At 43.9% G+C, this 20,555-nt stretch overlaps 3 protein-coding genes across 4 annotated transcripts; 1 reads left to right on the top strand and 2 right to left on the bottom strand.

Annotated features, from left to right (window-relative positions):
• Nucleotides 1–288: 288 nt before the first annotated feature.
• Nucleotides 289–11,936, bottom strand: lcp2a (lymphocyte cytosolic protein 2a). 2 transcript variants are annotated; one of them, XM_030101451.1, is made up of 22 exons: nt 11,497–11,936; nt 9,647–9,709; nt 9,499–9,545; nt 9,231–9,296; nt 8,527–8,552; nt 8,400–8,440; nt 8,011–8,194; nt 6,954–7,042; nt 6,735–6,792; nt 6,550–6,627; nt 5,582–5,607; nt 4,770–4,789; nt 4,579–4,692; nt 4,368–4,478; nt 4,247–4,265; nt 3,957–3,972; nt 3,633–3,720; nt 3,107–3,159; nt 2,467–2,546; nt 1,677–1,751; nt 1,447–1,596; nt 289–1,055 (listed from the first exon to the last, which is right to left on the bottom strand). In XM_030101451.1, exons 1-22 carry the CDS (start codon nt 11,572–11,574, stop codon nt 906–908), a joined length of 1,632 nt encoding a protein of 543 aa, XP_029957311.1. In that variant the 5' UTR covers nt 11,575–11,936; the 3' UTR covers nt 289–905. The 2 variants fall into 2 exon arrangements, with proteins under 2 accessions (XP_029957311.1, XP_029957310.1); XM_030101450.1 differs by having other exon boundaries at nt 291–1,055; nt 8,527–8,555.
• Nucleotides 11,937–13,550: 1,614 nt separating this feature from the next.
• On the bottom strand, nt 13,551–15,914 carry zmat2 (zinc finger, matrin-type 2). The gene is made up of 6 exons (XM_030101489.1): nt 15,866–15,914; nt 14,954–15,053; nt 14,653–14,776; nt 14,484–14,557; nt 14,222–14,367; nt 13,551–14,143 (listed from the first exon to the last, which is right to left on the bottom strand). Exons 1-6 carry the CDS (start codon nt 15,881–15,883, stop codon nt 14,000–14,002), a joined length of 606 nt encoding a protein of 201 aa, XP_029957349.1. The 5' UTR covers nt 15,884–15,914; the 3' UTR covers nt 13,551–13,999.
• A 1,052-nt stretch (nt 15,915–16,966) lies between these two features.
• Nucleotides 16,967–20,509, top strand: slbp2 (stem-loop binding protein 2). The gene is made up of 9 exons (XM_030101425.1): nt 16,967–17,079; nt 17,839–18,003; nt 18,085–18,156; nt 18,363–18,440; nt 18,523–18,669; nt 19,274–19,444; nt 19,656–19,800; nt 19,879–19,999; nt 20,332–20,509. The coding sequence occupies exons 1-9, from the start codon at nt 16,967–16,969 to the stop codon at nt 20,394–20,396; spliced, it is 1,077 nt and encodes a 358-aa protein (XP_029957285.1). The 3' UTR covers nt 20,397–20,509.
• Nucleotides 20,510–20,555: the final 46 nt, after the last annotated feature.

Genomic DNA, 20,555 nt, shown 5'->3' on the forward strand with positions numbered 1-20,555 from the left:
GCGGATCTGGAAATATGCACCAGAGGTTTGCCTTTCCCACCAGATAAATATGCGTTGTGGAGTGCAAGGGGTAACTTTGATTTTGGAGGACCGACATCCTGGTTGTCTGTGGCATTCTGGGTCCAATCCCTGGCGTGTTGGCTGTCGAATGTGGAGTAAATAGAGCCGCTGTCGGATCACTGGTGACTCTATTATAGCTGCAGGGTGCATCAAGAAACAAGTAAAATGCATCCAGTGGAAATATAGTCCTTTATTGCAATGGAGCTAATGCTAGTAGCCATATCTGTGGCCATATATCTATGCTTGTACAGTAGTTTCTGCTGCGTGTCGTAATTTTCCACTACGCATCCGTTCCAGATCCATAGTGCAACCAGTGTAAAATGGATGTTTCTTTTCAAGCTTAGAGCATCTTCCTCCCACTGGCACCAGATCATAGAGCATTATTTAGAAAAAAAATATAAACTGTAATGCTTTTAAAACTTGCTCTAAAGACAATCACATTTTTTCTTCATGACAAAACACTTAAATTTGTGTATTTGTAAATGAGTTGCTTCTTTATTGAAAGAGAAATTATGTTTTCTTGATGTTTTTTAATTGAGTACAAAAGCTTTTGGTAACAGGTGAATTAGAAACAGAAAGAACAGTCAAAAGAAAGATGGAGATGAAAGTAAAGTTTTCTCAAAACTCAGCGACGCAAACATGAGGGGCCATTAGCAGACTTTAAAAGTGAAAATATTTTCTGACAGTCAAGTTCATAGAAACAAAACTGTGCAAAAAAAAATAATAAGAAGAAGAGGCTTGACACTGAAAACTTTCAGCTGAGCTCTGAATATTTACTTTGGTGTGGAGAACCGGCTGTGTCCGGTGGGATCCGGTTGGATCCAGTTGGATCCGGTCGGATCCGGTCAGGACCACTTCTGTCCAGTTATGTACTGTCCAGCCGGGTCGGAGAGAAGACACTGGTTCTGCTGGCTGGAGTTCCGGTTTTTGGCATCGATGAGGAGCAGTGGAGACTTTGAGTAATGTCCGATTATCTCAGAGACGGACGGAAAGAACTGAAAACAGAGGAATGATGCTGTCTTTTAAAGGTGAAATTTAGTAAACATAAGTGTTTATGCTGAGTCTGAGGACAAAACTGAGGAATTACAAGTGTTGATACCACCCTCTATTGGAAAAAAATAATAATTACAAGTATTCATACTGGCCATAGACATATGGCCATATATATATATATATATATATATATATATATATATATATATATATATATATATATATATGTGTGTATATGTACATATGGATGTCACTACCCTCACTGCAGAAAACATGATTAACTTTAATGACATTAATGTTTTCTCAGGTGATACCAGGGTACAGCACAGCATTTCTCTTCCTCCTGCCCCAAAAGACAGAATAGAAATGTTTCAGAGCCAAGAACGTCTGTACCTCCTGGGCTTTGAGTCCAGTTCCCAGCAGGAACTGCTGGTTCTCCTGCCTGATCTGGATGTTGTAGACTTTGTTCTGGTAGAGGACCATCAGGGTGAAGGGCTGGCTGTCCAGCTGCCGGGTGCTGTCCCTCACCAGGTACGCCCCATCCTGACACACCCAGGGAGGAAGACGCTTCAGGGCCTGTTCGCTTCAGTGATGGACGTGCTTTAAGGGACTTGTTCAGTTACCTTTTGAACTCTTGCGAGACATCCTTCGGCCTGACGGCGGCCCACGTTACCCACATACCAGCGAGGGTCCAGCGGCTGCGGATCCAATCAATCAACCAATCAATCAATCAATCAATCAAGCAATTTTTCATGCCAGCCTGAACCAACACCATGCCCATGGCACCATCTGCTGTTCACTCACTAGAACAGCAGGTTAATGGTAATAATTACTTTTTTCAACCAGCTGATCTACAGAGGACAGGAGCAGAACGGAGCTGGTGTGTTTGTTTCAAAAGGGGGCTGCCTGTAGCTTGTTTGTTGGTTTGTTTGTTATCGTCATCAAGACTCTAGTTTCTGTATTCAAACTCAAAGATTTAACTGGCCAGTTTTGGTATATGCAAAATCTTTAGAATTTTCTCCATAGAAGCGGCCCTCGGGCCGCGGTTTGCACTGAGCAGGACAGTGGTGATTTTTGCAGAAAAGAGAATACTGAGTTAAAAAATCACACTTTTGAGGAGTTTGAAGCATTTCAATAGACTTTCTGACAAGCTAAGAAGATGTGTTTATGGGATTTCAAGAGTAAATTTTAACAGCAATTTTCCCCTGCAGCTTTCTGTCTTTGCTTCATCATTTTATTTTGGTTCAGAATCAAGCCATTCATGAGGTTGTGTGCAGTGGAACTCAGAGTTCACAGAGTAACATGTCAGGAAATGTTCAGTTTGACTGCAGAGCCTGAAGTCACTGAAGTCGCATGTTCTGAATCTAAACCACGTTTTAATGGAGAGGTGTGGGGAGGCAAGTGGAGGGTTACCTTGTTGTTCGGAGACGACGGAGGAGGACCGGAACGGAACGAGGGCCTGTCCATAACACTGCTTCTGCTTTCAGGCGTGGCTGAAAACACACACACACACACACACACACACACACACACACACACACACACACACGATCATCGGTTTGGTTTGCAGGCCGTCAAAATACTGCTGACTTCAATGAGTTCATCGTGAAAAAAGATGTAAAACATGTTGGGGTGTTTTCAGGTTTACTTTGAATTTAGTTATTTAAATGCAGAGAAGCAGATCCTCCAAGGGATTTCATGAAGCGATGCGTCAAATGACAATATTTACTTAACTTTTGCCTCCCTCTTAAGGCCAAATACAGTAATTACATCTTTTATAAAGACCAAGATCAAACACTGTTGTGGAAAAAACAGTACAAAGTTATGTTCTAATGCCAGCTCAGAGTTGTAAATATCATTAACTATTAATTTATAAGGAGATAAAGCACAGAAAGGAGAAATAAATTGAAAGAAAAGCCAAACCATAAGTGAAGACTATCTAAACTCTTCCCCTCTAAAGTAAAACCCAATCAGATCAGACTGTGGTTCACAGGTTCTGCCCCATCGGATCTGATTAGGATCTCAGCTTCAGTGTTTTCTGTTGTTTTCTCACCAGGGTAGAGCCTGTGAGGCAGAGATCCACCAGGCGGGACACTGGGAGGCAGGCTGGTCAGAGGAAACACAGGAAAACCGTCAAATCTTTATCAGAAGCATAAAAACACACCATTGATCGCTGACATGGGAACATAGAGGTCAAAGGCGGTGTGCCTGTGATCCAAACTGGGCTGACTGTTATTATAAAAGGATTCACTGATACTCTTCTGCACACTTATTCCCATTTCCCCAGCTTTACAATAGAGTTATATGTGCAAATTTTTTCTTGTTTTTCTCTTTTTTTCCAAAATTAGTTTAAAACAACTTTTTAAAAGGCATGCATTTTTTAAAAAATTCCCAAGCAAGGACTCTCCAGAAGCCTCTTTGTAGACAAATATCTCTATCATTATTATATCATTATTAAAGAGACCACTGGATTCCTATAGAGTTTGGTGGTAAAGTACAATATCATCTGCATATAAAGACACTTTCTAACACATGTTTGTAATACTCTAATTTTATGATTTCACAAACAAATGAAATACCTCTCTCCAAACTGCTGGGAGGGTCTGGGCAGTCCTGGACGCGGGCCAATACTTTTATTGTGAAGGGGGAAGGTGTTGTGTTTCTGACCTGAAAGAAAATTCATATAAACAAAGGATGCACCAGTACCACTTTTTTAAAGATGAATACAAGTAGAAATTTCTAGTTTCTTGCCAATACCGAGTGTCAATATGAGTGAAATACCATAAAGTCTAATTCATATATTCCAGATGCAAACCACCTCTGCAATGACACTACAGCTTCAACAGGATAGTGCTTCCTGTTTACTGACAGAAGAAAATAAAATCTGAAGCAGTATATCTCACCTTCATCGTGTGGTTGCTGATAAGAGAGCAAAGAAAAGGATTAGATTCATTCATTTTTGTGATTTCCTGAGTGGCGGGCATCATCACGGCAACTGAAGCAGTACTCACACCCCAAAACACAGAAATACTAAAGCTTCTGTTTCACTGTATGACTGTACTACAGGACTTGGAACATTTTAAAGGTATCTGAGTAACCACCAAGTTTTAAAAATCTGTCATTTCAAAAGTGTCAAGATTTATGAAAAGTATTAATAACAATGCATTGGTTTATATAGAAAGCTTTACATTACCTCTCTCCACTCGTCAAATCTGTCAAATCAAACAAATGTAAATATCAGGATTTTATTAATAGATGTGAAACTACACCGTGTGTGTGTGTGTGTGTGTGTGTGTGTGCATTGGATAGAGGACCTGTTGGACAGAGACCGAGCCGAGGAGTTGCTTCTGTTCACAGAGGTGGAGGGAGGAGGGAGACCAGGAGCTTTAGGCCTGGTGAAGAGGTCAGGGCCGGGAACTGGAGGTCTGAAAACACACACCAGTGTTTACTTCTTAAAGTTTGTGTCTGTGTGTGTGTGTGTGTGTGTGTGTGTGTGTGTGTGTGTGTGCCTGTGTGATGGAGAACCTGATGGACTGCTGAGACCGAGCCGAGGAGTTGCTCCTGCCCACAGAGGTGGAGGGAGAAGGGAGACCAGGAGCTTTGAGCCTGGTGGAGAGGTCAGGGCCGGAGACTGGAGGTCTGAAAACACACATCAGTGTTTACCTTTTCAAAGTGTGTGTGTGTGTGTGTGTGTGTGTGTGTGTGCGTGCGCTTACTTCAAGGATGGTGTGCTTGGCTGCAAAAAAAAAAAAAGGAAAAACAATGAATGACATGCAACAGTTGGCGTTCCGCAGGGCCTCATTCTGGGACCATTATGTGTTTTTCAAGTCACTGAGTTTTCTATTCTGCGTCATTTCCTTTATGTGCAACTCAAATTCGGTGTAATGTACTTCACTCGGACTTCACAGAATTGTAATTTAGCTTGCATATGACTTAATTAGGATTTAAAGGGGACATATGCTATTTTTCAGTCACGTCATGTCGGTCTCAGAAGCTCCAAAACATATTATTTAAGTTTCTTTGACCCAAATTCATCCTTTGTTCAGAGTTTCAGTGGTCTAAAAGTCGCTCTGACGAGCCTCCTCAGAACAGGCTGTTTCTGAGCCTGCTTCCCTATATGCACTTCAAAGTATCTGGCCACGCCCACTCTCAAGCACACACACACACACACACACACACACACACACACACACACACACACACACACACACACAAACACACGGTGGGGGCACAGTCAGGGGGAGGAGTTAAATCCTCTTATTTCAGGATAAGCGGACCCAACTCAAACGTGACCATTTCAGCAGGCATGTTCACAAAATGTGGTGCAAGACGGGGAGGAAACAGACAATTTTCAAACTTGAACGTCATAATGAGGCTGCGACCCTTACTACTCTAAGAAACTGAAAAAGCAAAGTGAAAAAAGCATAATATATCCCCTTTAATCCCATTCCATTTGATTTAGTTCACATGTAATCCAAGTGACCAACGGAAATCTTTAAATTATGATTTTAAATTTGGAGAAACTCACCCTTTCCCCTGGGCTGCACTGACGTCCTGTAAAGAAGAAAAATACACATTTGTTTGGTTGTGGGTTTTTTTCAATTATTACTATGTTTTTGAATTTTACTTTAAATACATCTTATTTTTATTAATTCAAGCTTAAATGTATTTCTTCTTGATTAAATATGATGCTCCTCCATCCTGTTACATTTGTAATTAATAAAATGAATATAATTATTTAATAGAATACTTAATTTTCAAAGTTAACACTATGACATTATCTAATAGTTTAATTTATTTTGTTAATTTTTTTTAAACATTTCACATCGGATTGTTTTATAAACGTCAAGCAATAAATTCCTTAAAAGTAACTATCTTTAAAATGAACTTCAGGTTTATTCAAAATCATTTTTATCTCAAATCTTCAGGTTTATTTAAAATTGCTTTTCTTTTTCAGATTTTGTAACTGTTTTAAAATAATGCCATTGTAATTTAAAATGCAACCATTTACTGATTGCTGACTCAATTCTGAGGCAATTACTCAAAATTTGTTTTGCATTGAAATCAAATAAATTGTTTCGTTGGTTTTTAGATTTTTATTTTAAGTTGTTTTGGATTATTTTGTAAGATTCCTTATTTTATTATTTTTTCAACAAAAGTCTGAAAAACATCATTTTTATTGAGCTTCAGTCCATTATTTAAATGAACTTACTGATTAGTCAGATAATTTTTCAGCTGAATTTTATTTATCCATCCTATGAATTTTATTCAAAATAGTATTACCTAAAAAACATTTTTATTCAACTTGTCATTAATTACAAATTGTTTGTTTAGGGTTGAGCTTATTGATTAAATATCTGCTGTAACTTCATTAGATGTGCAGAGTAATGCAGCTGCTGGTGCTCTGTGACCAGCCACTGGAGGGCGCTAGTCCTCCATAAGCAAGGTAAATACCATTTCAGTAAAACAGTAACAAACATGCGGTCTGGGTTTTACCTCCACTGGATGTTGGGCTGGTCACGGAAGCTCTGCCCGGTTTGTTATCGCGGGAAATCTGTGGTGGCTGGGGAGGAACTGAAAACAAAACAAAACAAACACAAACATAAAAAACAGCCTTAACGTGATTTATGCTAACGGAGGACTCAGCGAACCGAGAGAGTCGGCACTTTGAGCTAACTCACATTTTCGTACTGATTGTCCCGCGCCGTGGGGAGAAGGATCCCTTCTTGGCTCTGCAGGCTGTGAACACACACACACACACACACACACACACACACACACACACACACACACACACACACACACACACACACACACACACATCATTGTTGGTCCATCAGGATAGGAGCTCTGTAGCACCCCCCTGTGGACAGATTGTGTGTTACATCATATTTACTGACCGGATGAAGTGAGTGTTGGGTGGGGATTGCAGGGCGCGGATTCACAACAGGGGGTGAGCCTGCGGATGGTACATGGCTATGCCTGTTATCTGCGCACACACACACACACACACACACACACACACACACACACACACACACACACACACACACACACACACACACAGTTACGATACAGTAACATTGACCACAAGCAGCTCTACCACAAAATATTCGTGTTACACAAAATAATATTCTATTAATAATGTACTGTATGAATGTATTTCATTTGTGTTTTGTGTGTGTGTGCTTCATATATTTATATGTACAATAGTTTTTTTAATTATGGAAAAACTCAATTTCACTTACATTGACTTTCTTTAAAGAAAAAAAACTATATGGTTCCAAATTGAAATAAAGTTACTGACTTGAATCTCAGAACTTTAGTTTACTTTAGTCATGTTAGTTATGTTGTAGCTCATCAGCTGGTTGAGTGTTTGACTCAGTGGATTTCCCTGGATTAATGGTTCATTTAGTTCAGTCAATCAACCGGTCGGTTGGCTGGTTGGTCGAGCTGTCGGCCTGTTGGTCAGTCGGTCAGTCGGTCAGTCATTCGGCCTGTCATTTGGCTGGTTGTTTGTCCGGTGGCTTGGTCATTTGATCTTTCCGTCGGTGGGTTGCTCAGTTGGTGGTTCTGTCGTTCGATCGGTCGTTCTGTCGGCTGGTCATTCTGTTAGTCGGTCGTTCAGTCGGTCAATCGTTTTGTTGGTTGGTCATTCAGTCGTTCGGTCGATCAGATGTTCATTCTGTCATTGAATCGGTCGTTGGCTTGGTTGGTGTGTCAGTAGGTCTGTCAGTTGGTCAGTCGGTAGTTTGATTGGCAGCTCGGTTGGTCTGTTTGTTAATTTAGACACTCGGTTGATGGACTTCATATGTTTTGTAATATTTTGAGGTGAGCCACTCATTGATTGATCACATATATCTTTTTTTTTATTATTTTTTTTTAGGTCTTGGTTCTGTGTGTGTTGACTGTTGACCGTTGTGTCTGCTGGATGTTGGATCATTCATGTGGATGTACCGATGTACTCTCCGTCTCCGACATGCTGGGTGGGACACAGCTTGTGCTCCTCCGAAGGTTCGGTGGGAGGCGGCTCGTAGTCGCCCTCACCATTCAGGTCCTCGGTTGGTGACTCATAGTCTCCACCGCTACCTTCTTCCTCCCCGCTGTACGGACTCTCATAATCATCGTCAAAGTCTTCATCCTGATGGAAACAGTCAATCATAAGAAATGAAAAACACTTCACGACAGTGGATCCAGGAGCTTTTCCTCTGAGTGTCCCTGAATGTTCCATTTGATTTATTACTAAATGCATTATTTTGCATCTGTCTTATTCCAGATTTAAGTGTATTCCAGTTTTCTCATTTAGGTAATTGATGATCAGAACTGGAAGAAAACAGCTGACTCACGAACTCGTCCTCTCCCCATCCCTGAACCTCAGTCGGCATCTCTGCACAAAAAAACAATCACCTTTCAGCTCTCAAGGGAACATAAACAGACTGGAAGTAGAACCTGGAAGGAGAAACGTTCTCCTACCTGGTTCAGGATGTTTGGGCGCCGTCCTACTAAATAAAAACACAGTAAGAGGGGTTAGAAACTCAATCACTGATGTGAGAGTGACTGATCAGATTTCATGAGGTTTCAAACAAACTGAGTTCAAACAATTATTAAGTCAGATTTCAGCTGCATGTCCTCTGTAGTGCCTGTGATAAGGAAGCTTAAACAGATCTGCAAAAAAGAAACTTTGGTTCAAAATTCCAAACTCTTTAAAGTCATTACTTTGAGACTGTTCTTGATGGATGGTTGTAGATTTCAGGGATTGATCAAAACTATCAGACCAAGAATGTTACAATAAGTGGCCGAGTGACAGCTCATTGTTGAAAATTAAACCTTTTTCAGCAGCCGTGAAGGCATTTCAAAACATGTGATGAAAATGAGTCAGCAGCTTGAATCACGATAAAGATAAACGATGTGAGTGAGTTAGCAGCACTGGCACTTCAGCAGCAAGTCATGATCACCATGAGTTAGCAGCTGTGATGCTACCTTAGCATCTGCAATTCTGGAACTTTGTTAGAATGACGCTAATGCTAACAGTTCCAAACTATATGAACCCTCGTCTTCATCTGATCGCTTGGAAGAAATTTAAAGGGGACCGTGTGAGCCAAACTAAAAAGCTTGTGACACTGTGCTTCTGAATGTCTGTCGCCTCAATTTTAAGTTTGTCTCCAAGGTTGACGTACTTCCAGAGCGGCATTCGGCCTCTCTTCTCCTTCTTGCCGATTTCTTTGCTGATCTTGGAGATCATCCTGTAGATACAAAAGCACATGACGGAGAACCACACAACACTTTCTGCAAATGTCACAGCTCCCTCAACAAAAACCAACAGACCGCAGGAAAGAGGCAGAGAATGGTGTCAGGATATGATCGTTTGGAAAATTCCCCTCAGCAACCATATGAAGGCTAACGTCAGCATAGTACCGCGGATCGGCAGGAGGGGGCAGTACTCACGGCGTGTGCAGTTTCGGGAATTTCTGGAGATCGTTCTCACTCAGATTCTGCGATAAAACAACAACAGCATGAGGACGCGGCTGCATCCTGCATCTCCTCCTCTCCTCACCTCCATCTGTCTTTCCTCCTTTGTCCAATTTGAACTCACCACGAATCTGGAGCCGCTGATCGAGTTCTTCAGGACGACTTTATCACAGCCGGACAGATCGCACTGGATGACAGAAGAACAGCTTTTACAACTCAGGACACTTAAATATGGCTTGAACTTCATTGTTTATTCACAGATTTTATTTGGACTTGACTGGAGTTGGATTCGACACCGATGGCTGTCAGGTTGAAGTGTTGAATAGATTACTGTGAAACAGTGTTGTGCAAGTTACTTTAAAAGTTACTCTCATAGTTACCATCAAATAAGGAAGGAAGATACTCTATAATCTGGATTTTTTTCCTGAGATACACAGATTTTTCAGCTGACACCTATTAGCAAAAGAAGCTAGCTGCTATTTGTGAGCTATTCATCAGAGTACTGGAAATTTATACTCAAGTACAGTTACATTTCTCACCAGTAAGAAGGTGTTAGAAAGATACTTAAGGAGTACGAATTACTGTTCTCAAAAACTACTCAGAGGACTAACTACTTTTTAACCAATAGACGTTTTAAAGTGTCATCAATAGCAGACATTTGATTCAGTTCACTTGATCAAACGAAATAAAAATAACTTCTGTTCATCACAGATTTCCGAATAACTGCTTCGTTTTCTGCTGCACTCCCTGGAGTCAAAAATAAACCCGAGAGTATTAACAAGCTGAATGATGAAACACTTCACACCTTCACACCAGCAGCCTGGAGTGGTAGTCATGTGGCTGCTGTGGCTAAACTAGCATGTCACGAAATGTGTGGAGGGGTCATGTCTGCTTCTTTTAGCTCTGCAGAGGGTCGACACAGCGCTGCTCTGGGCTGCTCACAAAGTTTCTCTTACTAATTATAATGATGGCGAAAAGCCAAGCCAACAGCTGACTGACGTGTTAGCTAAGCTAACAGCGTGTTGCTCTTAGGGAGAGCGTCGTTAAGAGCTAAGTGAGCTCCAGAAACCTGTTCTCGCTGCACTGCTGCAGCGGAGCTTCCTCTCCGAACATTACCGCAATCAGACGGATTTGCTGGCTGCAAAGATGCAGATGAAAAGCTCTGAATATACATTCAGATTGCAAATGTACTCAGCTTTTACTTTAAAAGCAACGGAGTAGATTACAATGAGTCAAATTGCACACTTGAAAATATACTCATGAAAGTACAACGTGAGCAGCTGTAATTCGTAACTTCCACCCCTGGAATACAGGTAAGGCTAGTGCTATTTACAGAAGGACATCTCTCATGTTGCTGTGAGGATGATTGACTTCATTCAGGATCAATGAGAAATTTAGTGAAAAGTCATAAACCTGCTTTTCACCGAAGACTGAGCCTTCTGTTTGTGCTAACGCTAAAGCTAAACGTGGACAACGAGAGTGTGACTGAAGATCTGTTCCTGTCCTTCATCGGGTTTCATGTCTAAATACGAGTAACAAACCCAAACTGTCACTGAGTTCACTATTCCTTTCTAATAATCACTTTTCTGTATATTTCTTCCCAAAGTATTGAAGCTACAGCAACGAATTAGCTTATTGAGCAAATCACCGGACTTAAAGCACAGCAAATCAACTGTGATCAAAAGTACAATGAAGCAAGACCGTCAAATCAGAACAAAGCAGCTAAAAACTAGAATGAAGCAACTCAATCAAACTGGAAGGAACAACCTCAGTCATCACCCAACCTCAGACTCAACATGCTTCAGCTGTAACATGTGAAACCTGAAGGATGAGGTAAACGTCTTGCGCCATGTCGTCTCTCAGTGAGGGTTTCAAACCTTCACACCTTCAGGCTGAGCTGGTTGGGTTGTCAGACCTATGTGGCCTAAAGGGGGGGCAGCCGTCAGGAGACGGGAGCCCAGGCGGAGGCCTCACCGTCCTCAGGTAGTCGGCCAGCTGCTGTGGGCTCCACCCCATCACCTCCAGCTTGGACGGCACTTGGTCCAGATTCATCCTGGTTCCTCCTCAGTCGTCAGCGAGTGGAAGTCCGTCCGGCGGGCCCTCAGTGAGAGGACGCAAGCATCTGAGTGAAGGAGGAGCGGCTGTCAAACCTCCGACGGGTCTGGCTGCTCGGGTTCTCGACGCCCGCCGTCTCCCCGTCTCTCACAGACGACCTTGTTCCTTCCTGCTGAATGCAAACTTCAGTCAAAGCTGAACTAAGAAAAAAAAAAAAAAAGAAGAAGAAGAAACGTCTTCTGGTTTTACTTCCCCGAATCGTCTCACGGCCGGCTGAGTCTGTCTGAGCGACGCAGTCCCAGAGCAAGAAGCTCAGCCCAGGCAGACATGCCAAAATGGCTGCCCTCGTCCTCGCTCGGTCTCCTCCACTCTCTCTATCATAGGAAGTGACTGAGCAGGGGTGTGATGATCAACCCCCCCCCCCCCCCCCCCCCCCCCCCCAACTCCCCCTCCAACCACACAGCGGAACAACTGCCGAGCTGCAGCTGCACCCACTCAATGCAGAAGAACTGAATCAGAGTTCAGCCTCGCCGCCGCCGCTGCAACCAACAGTTAGACCGGGTTCCAGACCCTGATCCAGTCCTTCACAGCTTCAGAGGAGCTTTTCTCTGGCTGCACTTTGGCTGTGGGTTTGAGTCCATTCTTAGCCAGACTGAAATTGACTGAAACTCATTTCAGGTCATTACTGTGAATGGTTTGAGGGGCTAGGGCTAAATGGTTAGGGGTAGGGGTAAAGGGTCACAGTTATAGGGCAATTGTTGAGTTGTTTGAGGTTAGAGATCTAGGGTCACAGTAAAATGATAGGGTTAGGGTTGTAGCGTTGTAGGTGTTTTAGGGTTATCAGGTTGGGGGTAGGGTTGCAAACTGGATTCATCCTGGTTTTCTATGACTTTTCAAATGACTTTGAGCCGGTTACTGACTGCCATTAGTCCTGCAGTTAAACCAAATGTATACGTGGTCATAAACACGGGTTAAAACTAAGTTCCCTTTATTGACTGTGCTTCATGCCAGGTTTCAGATGGTTTGACGTCTGTATTGTCAAAAAAAAAAAAAACAAACAGAAAAAAAAACAATGCAAGACCTGAACTCAGAGCAAGTTTGCTCATTTATCTAGAAAATAGTTTTCTTTGATCTCAGAGCTCAGGTGTGAATGGTTTTGGGTTCGATTCACACCTTTAGTTTTCAGCCATTCTCAGGCTGAATTTGGGTCAAATTCTAGAACCGAATCTAGATCAGTTCCAGACCTAATTTTATGGGATGAATAGAAAATACTTGGATCTGTGTTAACTTTTGCCTACTTTTAAGCCTGAACTTACACCAGTTTTAGATTCCACCCATCTGTGACACACAGTTTTTATTGTGTGTTTTGGCATTGAAGCGTTCTGCATCACCTCACCTGTATTCTCTCCCGTGATGTATTTTTTTGGGTGTAGTTTTCTCCCTGAATGCGCTCCGTGCGGTTGACTCGAGTGCTCATTACGGTCATTAATCGTCAAAGCGCTGTAAAAAGAAGAAAGCAAACTTCCCCTTCTGCTTCCTGTTGATCGAACTCAAGTTTCGGCAGCCAAGCCAAAAACAGAAGAGGGACTCAGTCACGTCTCAGGCGGAGAGCAGCGAGGGCGTCCAGACCCCCAACATCTGACTAACCTCAGATAGTCGTGACAGTTTTCACCCCGGCGTCCATCAAACAACCTCAAACCAGGCCGGGGTCAAAATAGAGAACAACAACAAAAAAAAAGAAACCAAGACGCCAGTGTAAAAATAAAGGACGCTTCTCTTGAGAAACAGAGAAGACTTAACACATTTCAAATTTCACAATACTACTTCAACTTTTTAGAATTACAAGAAAGTATTTTAAAATTAACAAATCAAACTCTGTGCTTTCCTGAAGAAATTTTGTGAGCAGAAAACCTTTCCTGTTGTTTCGAGTGTGAAGGCAGCGCAGAAAAATGGAATAAAACACACGACGGCACTTACAAATACAAACAAACTTTATTAAAATGTGATTTCCCAGCAAGCCCTGCTCTGTCTCTGATGCTGTTTTCATGTCTGCCCAAACAACACTAAACTCAGACCTCGGAGGCAGTTTTCACATCTTCACTCTGTGGATGTTTTAGTTTCTGAAGCAGGAAAACTCAAACGGCCCCTAAATGTCTCAAATAAACAGAAACGGTACTTTTTCAGATTTTATATGCGGGACCTTGAATGCGTCGCTGTTGTTTTTTTGGTCTCAGTTGCTTCATGATGCATTCGCTGCCCGCAGGATTTCTGACGAAGCCTACTGAAATGACAGCCTGGGAGTGAAGAAGAAAGTAAAAGTCCGAGGGACGGAGGCCCTCCTCTTCTGAAGCCCCGCCTCTTGGGAGTGGGCGGGGCCAGAAACCGGCGGCTCCCTCTGCGCCCTCCATCGCGCGGCGGAGCGTCAGTGGCTCTTCTTGGAGGAGCCGAAGCCGGAGAAGCCCATCACCGCCGCCATCTCGTCGTCGTCCTCGAAGTCCACGTCCTCCTCCGCCCGCCGCTTCCTCTCCTTCTGCTTCTCCTTCTTGTACGCCTTGGCCTTCTCCTCCTAGACAAACGACAACAACGAGGTGGTGAGGCGAGCGCAGTGACGGAGGATGAGGCGCAGGCGCGTCGCTCCACTCGCCTCCTCGCGCAGCTCCTTCATGCGCTCCTCGAAGTCGTACTCCTTCTGCTTCTCCTCCATCTTCTTCTTGTTCACCTCGAATCTCTTCTTCACCTGGTCCAGAGACGAGCGCTCCACTCGCATCGACATGCCCAGGTTCCTCTGGTCTGTTCACAGGTAAACGACCGAGAAACAACTCATCAACAACAAAACAAAAACACAGAGCAGCAACAGGGGGATGAAGCAAACACTGCCATGTTTCCACTGCGTCACTTCCACTCACGTTTTTTCCCGTTGATGTGATCGAGGAAGTTGATGGAATCCTTCACCACACAGTCACACACGTTACAGTAATACCTGAAACAAACACACACACAGGTAAACACGTGCAGAGGAGTATTCGTATTCTCCAGAGGGTACAGGCACACAGTCCCTCCCTCTCCCTCCCTTACCCGCCCATCTCTGCCTGCGGGGTGGTCTTGGTGATGACGATGGTCTTCCCCAGTTTGGACTCCAGGTCCACCTTGTAGTCTCGGTGCCGCAGGAGGTCGCGTTTCACCGGAGGAGCCACTTTTCCTGACGGAGTGAGACATTGTGAGCAACAACGTGGAGTCAGTCCAGATACATGTGAACTTCCAGCTATCAGGCTCCTGTCATGTGGAACCAGCTCCCAGCTTCAGTGAGGGAGGCTGACACAGTCTCTGCTTGGATGTTTCCACCGGAACGTGTGATAAAAACTGAACACAACTTTACCATCTCTCCTCTCTCGGTCTCGCTCCTCCGCCAGACGCTTCTGGGCGAGGTTCTCGTACTCGTCTTTGTCCCATTTTCGACGGAAGTCGTTCTTGCTGGACTGGAAGAGAGGATGAAACGGTGTAAACGTGCAGCAGAAGCCTTTCTTTGCACACTGGTTCAGCACAGGGCTCAGGTCTTCAGTTTTAATCTTAGTTTGAAGCAGTGCCGAGTACTCCCGCCTCAGGTTTCCATAAGGACCAGGCTTTTCTGTATGGAGTTTGCATGTTCTACCTGTGTGTGTATAGTTTACTCCAGTTCTCCCTCCACTACAGCTAAAGAAACCCACACTTGAGGTTTTCTTTACTGATGTGACTCCGCTGATTCCAATTTTACCTTTGTTTACACTGAATATGCTGCTTTAACCACACTGTATGTTCTCAGTGCTTCTCTGAAATGTCATTTTTATAACTTTTAGACAACATTCCTTCTCTTGTAAAACAAAACACCTGAATTTCAAATTCTACATTGTGTTAGTGACAGACCGGATGTTGTTGGGTTACCGAGCTCTGCTACTAAGCTTCCATGCTAACAGGCTAATACTCGTCATTGTTGTTTTCCAGCGCAGCAGCGGACAGAAGACAACCGACACCAGACAAACGAACAGTGAAACCAAACACCGCTGAGGATTAAAACCTGAGAGAAAAGTTTTCTCTGCTGTCTTTTTTCACTCTCGCTCCTGCCAGTCGTTGTTAGCATGTTAGCGTTAGCTGACGCTACAGGTCGCTCTTAAACCGATAATAATGTGTTTATTCTGGACCATTAAAGGTTTAAACATCGAGATCCAGACTGGGGGGAATTAACATGACGGGGCATCGACAGAAAATCACGTTTTCGATTACAGTAAGTAAGAAACTGCAGTCAGAAACTCACCCCGCTGCCGGACGCCATGTTTAGCTGTAGATAAACAGTGAACAGCGCCGCCTGCAGGGGTGGAGGAAGCAGCACATAAACAGCAAACAGCGCTGCCTGCAGGTGAGGAGGTGGTACTACTTAATTTGTGAGAATACGACATAATAATTTAACGTGGAGAAAAAAATAAAAAATAATTTCTTCATACGAATAAAGTTTGAAAAGCACCGTTGTTCTCCGTTCTTTTCAGTGTTTTAATGACAGGTTGAATTCCTTTTCCTTTTCCTTATGTGTTAATATTCAATATTTTACAACTTACTTTTTACTTTGACTAATTATATTTATATATTTTATTATTCTGTGTCTATTCATTATATTCTCTTCGATGTGGAGTAACACTGAAAGAATTTTCTTCTGGGATTAAAAAAGTATTTATTTATTCTAGTATGTAACAAATTGTTTTTTATTCATTTTAATTTAACTTTTTTTTTAACCAGGAAAAGAAAAGCCACTGAGATCAAGGTTTTTTTTTTACAAGAATGACCTGGCCAAGAGGCGACCAGCATGTCTCAGCATATTTAAAACCAACAAATGTAAGTGTATACAGCAGGTAAACATGATAACATGCAGATTACTATTGACAGTGTTAATTAAATAAAATCAAATAACAGAAAAAAAAATCAACAAAAACAGATTTTAAAATAAACTGTAAAAGTGCAGCAGTAGGATGTTAAGGTGCACTTGTTTGTTTAAAAAAAAAATCAGTTTCTTGTAGTGTTAGTTGTCGTTAGTAGCCACAGTGTAATTGATTATTCTTTAAGATTTCTTGGTCATGCACGGACTATTGTGATTATTAAGTACATATATTTTATCCATAAAGTGAAAATGCTCATTTATCATTTCTAAACATGGGAAGTGAGCTTTTTGATGAATTTGGGTCATATCTGTGAAAAAGGTGAAGGCAGTATTTAACTGATTGCTCAGATTGTCGTCGGATTTGTCTTAATTGCTGTAATTTGCCTCAGGGGATCAAATATGCGCGCGGAGCTCAGTCACGTGACGCCTCGGCCCAGGTGAGGCTGGCCCCGCCCCCCCGCTGCAGGTGTACCTCATTTAGACACCATGAAAGGCATGAGGGCGTCTGACCGTCCGAAGAGAAGGAGCCCAAGTCACCGAGCAGAGATGCTGAAGAGCGGAGTGGAAGCTGCAGCCCAGAGCCCGCTGCGCTCCCACAGGTCAGTACCCGGTCTGGACCCGGTCTGAACCCCGTCTGAACCCTGTCTTTTCCTAATCCATGCAGACATGATTTGAGTCCAACTCTTCTGTGAACTCTCAAATAAAACACCTTGCCCCTTCTGCAGCTGCTCAGTGCCTGAGCTGATCAATAGATGTCTCCCTTCCCTTCTGTAGCTTTGTCTCTTTGTAGTTTGCTTTTTAATAACCTGCTGTTGGCTTCAGTCTGAACATCTCAGTATTTTTTATTCAAAGTAAGTTGATTAAATGATTTTTAATCTTGATTTGAGTGTCCTCTTAGACCGGCCTGTGATTTTGCAGCTCTTTAGAAAATGTAGAGACTCCACATGTCGGTGTCTCATTGTGGTTTTGTAGCTGTGTATGTTTCCATCTTGTTCTGTGAAGCTTTCTTTACTTGATGTCTTTGTAGTTTGTGTACCTTCAGTGTTTTGTTCTTTGTAGTATTGCATCTCTGCCGTAGAGTTTCTGCACTCTGAGAAGCTGCTCGTTCAGTCGTCGGAGCTCAGTATTTGAAGTTGAACGTTGTCCACACCGCTCTACTCTGAGTTTCGGTTTGTAGCTTTGAAGTCTTTCTGAAATCTTGTTTCAGTAGTTTTGTGTCTGAAACGTTTGGATTTGTAGTTCAATCTGAAAAGGACAGAAACAGAGCTCCATTTGTTCTGAGTTGCATTGTTGGCTTCTGAAGCTTGTTTCCCCATCTGTCTTGCTCATTAAACCTCATGCAGCGTTTGTGTCCGCAGCTTGTGTTTCAGCCCGTGGTCGCGATCGTGTGTTTGTGCGAAGGGTTGGTCGACCGCCGCGTGGAACGGCTTCCATGACCCGCTGATGTCCGCCACCTCCGGGCTCTCCACCCCTGAACCCTGGCTCCTCCCCGGCTGCAGCTCCGTCTATGACAGCCTGGTCAGGTGAGAAAGCACTGGTCTGGTCTGCAGGAGCAGGGTACAGATCAAAGTTGACCCTTGTTTGTCTTGTTGACCATGCCGCAGTAACCTCTCTCCCGTCCCGTCTCCTCTGGCTGTTCGAGGACGAGAGCGAGCTGCCAGCAGCAAACCTCGCAGGTATTCACCACATGTCACTCGTCAGCAGACTATCTGCCGTTCGGACGAGGGGCTAGGATAGAGGGACCAATATTTGCAGTAATACACACCTACCTCTGGTTTCCAGGTTTTGTTATTCTGACCACTGAAACCTGCAGTAACCACCCGCCCTTTGTTTGATAGCTCTTGGAGTGTAAAACCAAACTTGCCTTGTTTTCGTCCTGCAGGCCATCAATCCTGGAGCGTTGTATCCTCAAAGTGTCGACCACCAGCATTGGTGTGGGGACAGACGAAGTGGACAAAAGGTCGCTGCAACACTGAAGAATAATGATGGAGAAGTCCTTGGCTTGAGATTTGAGTGTGTGCTTGAATTCTTCGCCCTTTCAGACCCAGTTCCGGTCGTGGTGGCTACTCCTGCCTGCCAGATTCACCCAACACCGAGACCAACGCTGCGGTTCTGAAGCGACGGCAGAAGCAGATTCAGTACGGCAAGAACACCAGCGGCTACCAGAACTACCTCCAGCAAATACCCAAGTAAGCAAACTCGAGAATGTGAGGCTCATGATCTGTCATGATCTGTCAAACGGCTTACGGGACTGACCAGAATAATGATTTCTCAACCACCCTTCACTTTACCTGATGACTTACTAAACAACCCCCCTCCTGACTGACCTGACTGGCAGCTCATTTGGTTTCAGGTTTAACTGAATGACCTGAGATGCTTCTTTGAATGAGTGGTTCCGTTTCACTGCTTAATGACTTTAACTGATTGACCATCTTGACGTACGGTACTCGTCGACATATTGGACACATCTTTTTATTGGCTGACCTGGGTGTTCCTCATGATAGACGGCTTCCTGTTATCACTTTTAGGGTTTTTGTATCCTTGCACCCAACTACCCAGTTCTTTCATCTTGAGGGTTCTTGCTTCTGTTGGTTGGTGAACTGGTGTGTTCACCATTTGTGTGAAAGATGCTTGAAGCCACAATACAGGTCAAAAATAGAACATAGCTTCAACTCTACGCAGTTCCTTTTAGAAAAACCTAACTACCAACCCATGACTGTGAATGCTTAGTAGACAGAAACTATTTTTGCAGTGTCATCGTGGATTAATTTTAAAATCTGAACTCCTCCTCAGACACCTGAGGGATCCAAAGCTCCACCCGTCCACTCCCAATAAATACAGGAAGTACAGTCGCCGCTCCTGGGATATGCAGGTGCGTCTGTGGAGGCGAGCGCTGCACATGTGGGATCCTCCGACCTGCGCCCAGCCGGACGCCACCAACACTCCAGACCCTGTCGAGCACTTGTAGGTGGAAATGAGTCCGAATGTCCAACGCCTCAAAAGATCTGAACTGCTTATTGGTTGTAACTGTACTTTAGCAGTGGCCTCCATGAATTGGAAATGGTTTCAGTAAATGTCGATGAGCTTATCAGAGCTCTGGAACTGACGCCTGAATGGAATATTGAGTTTCTCTTGTGCAGAATTGTTGAATCTTTTGTTGCTCTGTTCGCTGCAGGCAGAGCCAGCTGGCGAAGATGACCTCTGACCTGTGTGAGGACAGAGGAGATGAGCAGAGAGAGAAGGAGCCCGTCGTGGCCTCGGAAGCCTCCTCCGTGTCTCCTCTGGAGCTGCCCGGCGCCTGGAGCGTCCCACTGGCCCCGGTAAGGAATCTCACTAACCTGAGCTGGAAGGGAACTTGCTTTTCGTCGCTGACCTTTCTGAACGTTCGACTTCGGCAGCTGGACACCTGCCGTCGGCCTCCCCGGGCTCCGCCCGGCCTCTGCACCTCCCCCATGACAAGCCAGCTGACTGACAAGACCGACTGGCTCCGCCTCCTGCTGGAGACGGACTACCACCACGGTGAGGTGCCGGAGGCCGATGACGATGTTTTGTGGTGAAAATGCTTTTATTTTGCATTTTCCATTCTGAAAAGTTTGACATTTTGCACTGGCAGAACATGAGAACGACTGTGGCTGTGACATTCGCGCATAACGAGTTTTGGGAGCCTTGTTCAAAAAGTTGAGATTCTATTGGCTCCTCCTACAATTGTGTAAAGAGATAAAACTCCTCTTAACCACAGTGCGGTGACATGGGTGTTTATTTTAATTCGGAATTGGTTTAATCTGAATAAGGAATTCTGTATTATATTCCTGTGCTTGGTGTTTACATCCTCCTCCTCTGTTTCCTGGCAGATTTGGGTGCAGGCGACCAGCAGGTCCCCGTCTTTGCCGACCAGCTCCTGTGGAATCCGTACTGACGTGACGTGACCCCGACGCTTCCTGCGGGTCTTGAACATGTCGCGGTTACTCCTGGTGTGCGGTTTCCAGCATCCAGCACACTTTTTAAGGTCACTCCAGGTTTCTATCATGACAGCAGGGATGCTTTTGATCCCTGATCCCAATTTAAGTTGCGTTTC

This window comes from Salarias fasciatus, chromosome 10 (genome assembly GCF_902148845.1).
Source record: "Salarias fasciatus chromosome 10, fSalaFa1.1, whole genome shotgun sequence".
Taxonomy (NCBI): domain Eukaryota; kingdom Metazoa; phylum Chordata; class Actinopteri; order Blenniiformes; family Blenniidae; genus Salarias; species Salarias fasciatus.

Bases quoted from the DNA above. Each gene is read 5' to 3' on its own strand.
- lcp2a (XM_030101450.1), bottom strand. From the start codon at position 11,574: ATGAATCTGGACCAAGTGCCGTCCAAGCTGGAGGTGATGGGGTGGAGC. The intron at 9,546-9,646 runs GTGAGTTCAAAT...GTTTTATCGCAG, and splicing joins TCAGCGGCTCCAGATTCGTG to AATCTGAGTGAGAACGATCT. The intron at 7,043-8,010 runs GTACATCCACAT...GTGTGTGCGCAG, and splicing joins CGGAGACGGAGAGTACATCG to ATAACAGGCATAGCCATGTA.
- zmat2 (XM_030101489.1), bottom strand. The intron at 14,777-14,953 runs GTAAAGTTGTGT...TCACTCCGTCAG, and splicing joins AGACCGAGAGAGGAGAGATG to GAAAAGTGGCTCCTCCGGTG. The intron at 14,144-14,221 runs GCGAGTGGAGCG...TCGTTTGTCTAG, and splicing joins TGAAGGAGCTGCGCGAGGAG to GAGGAGAAGGCCAAGGCGTA.
- slbp2 (XM_030101425.1), top strand. From the start codon at position 16,967: ATGAAAGGCATGAGGGCGTCTGACCGTCCGAAGAGAAGGAGCCCAAGT. The intron at 18,157-18,362 runs GTATTCACCACA...TTCGTCCTGCAG, and splicing joins GCCAGCAGCAAACCTCGCAG to GCCATCAATCCTGGAGCGTT. The intron at 19,801-19,878 runs GTAAGGAATCTC...CGACTTCGGCAG, and splicing joins GGAGCGTCCCACTGGCCCCG to CTGGACACCTGCCGTCGGCC.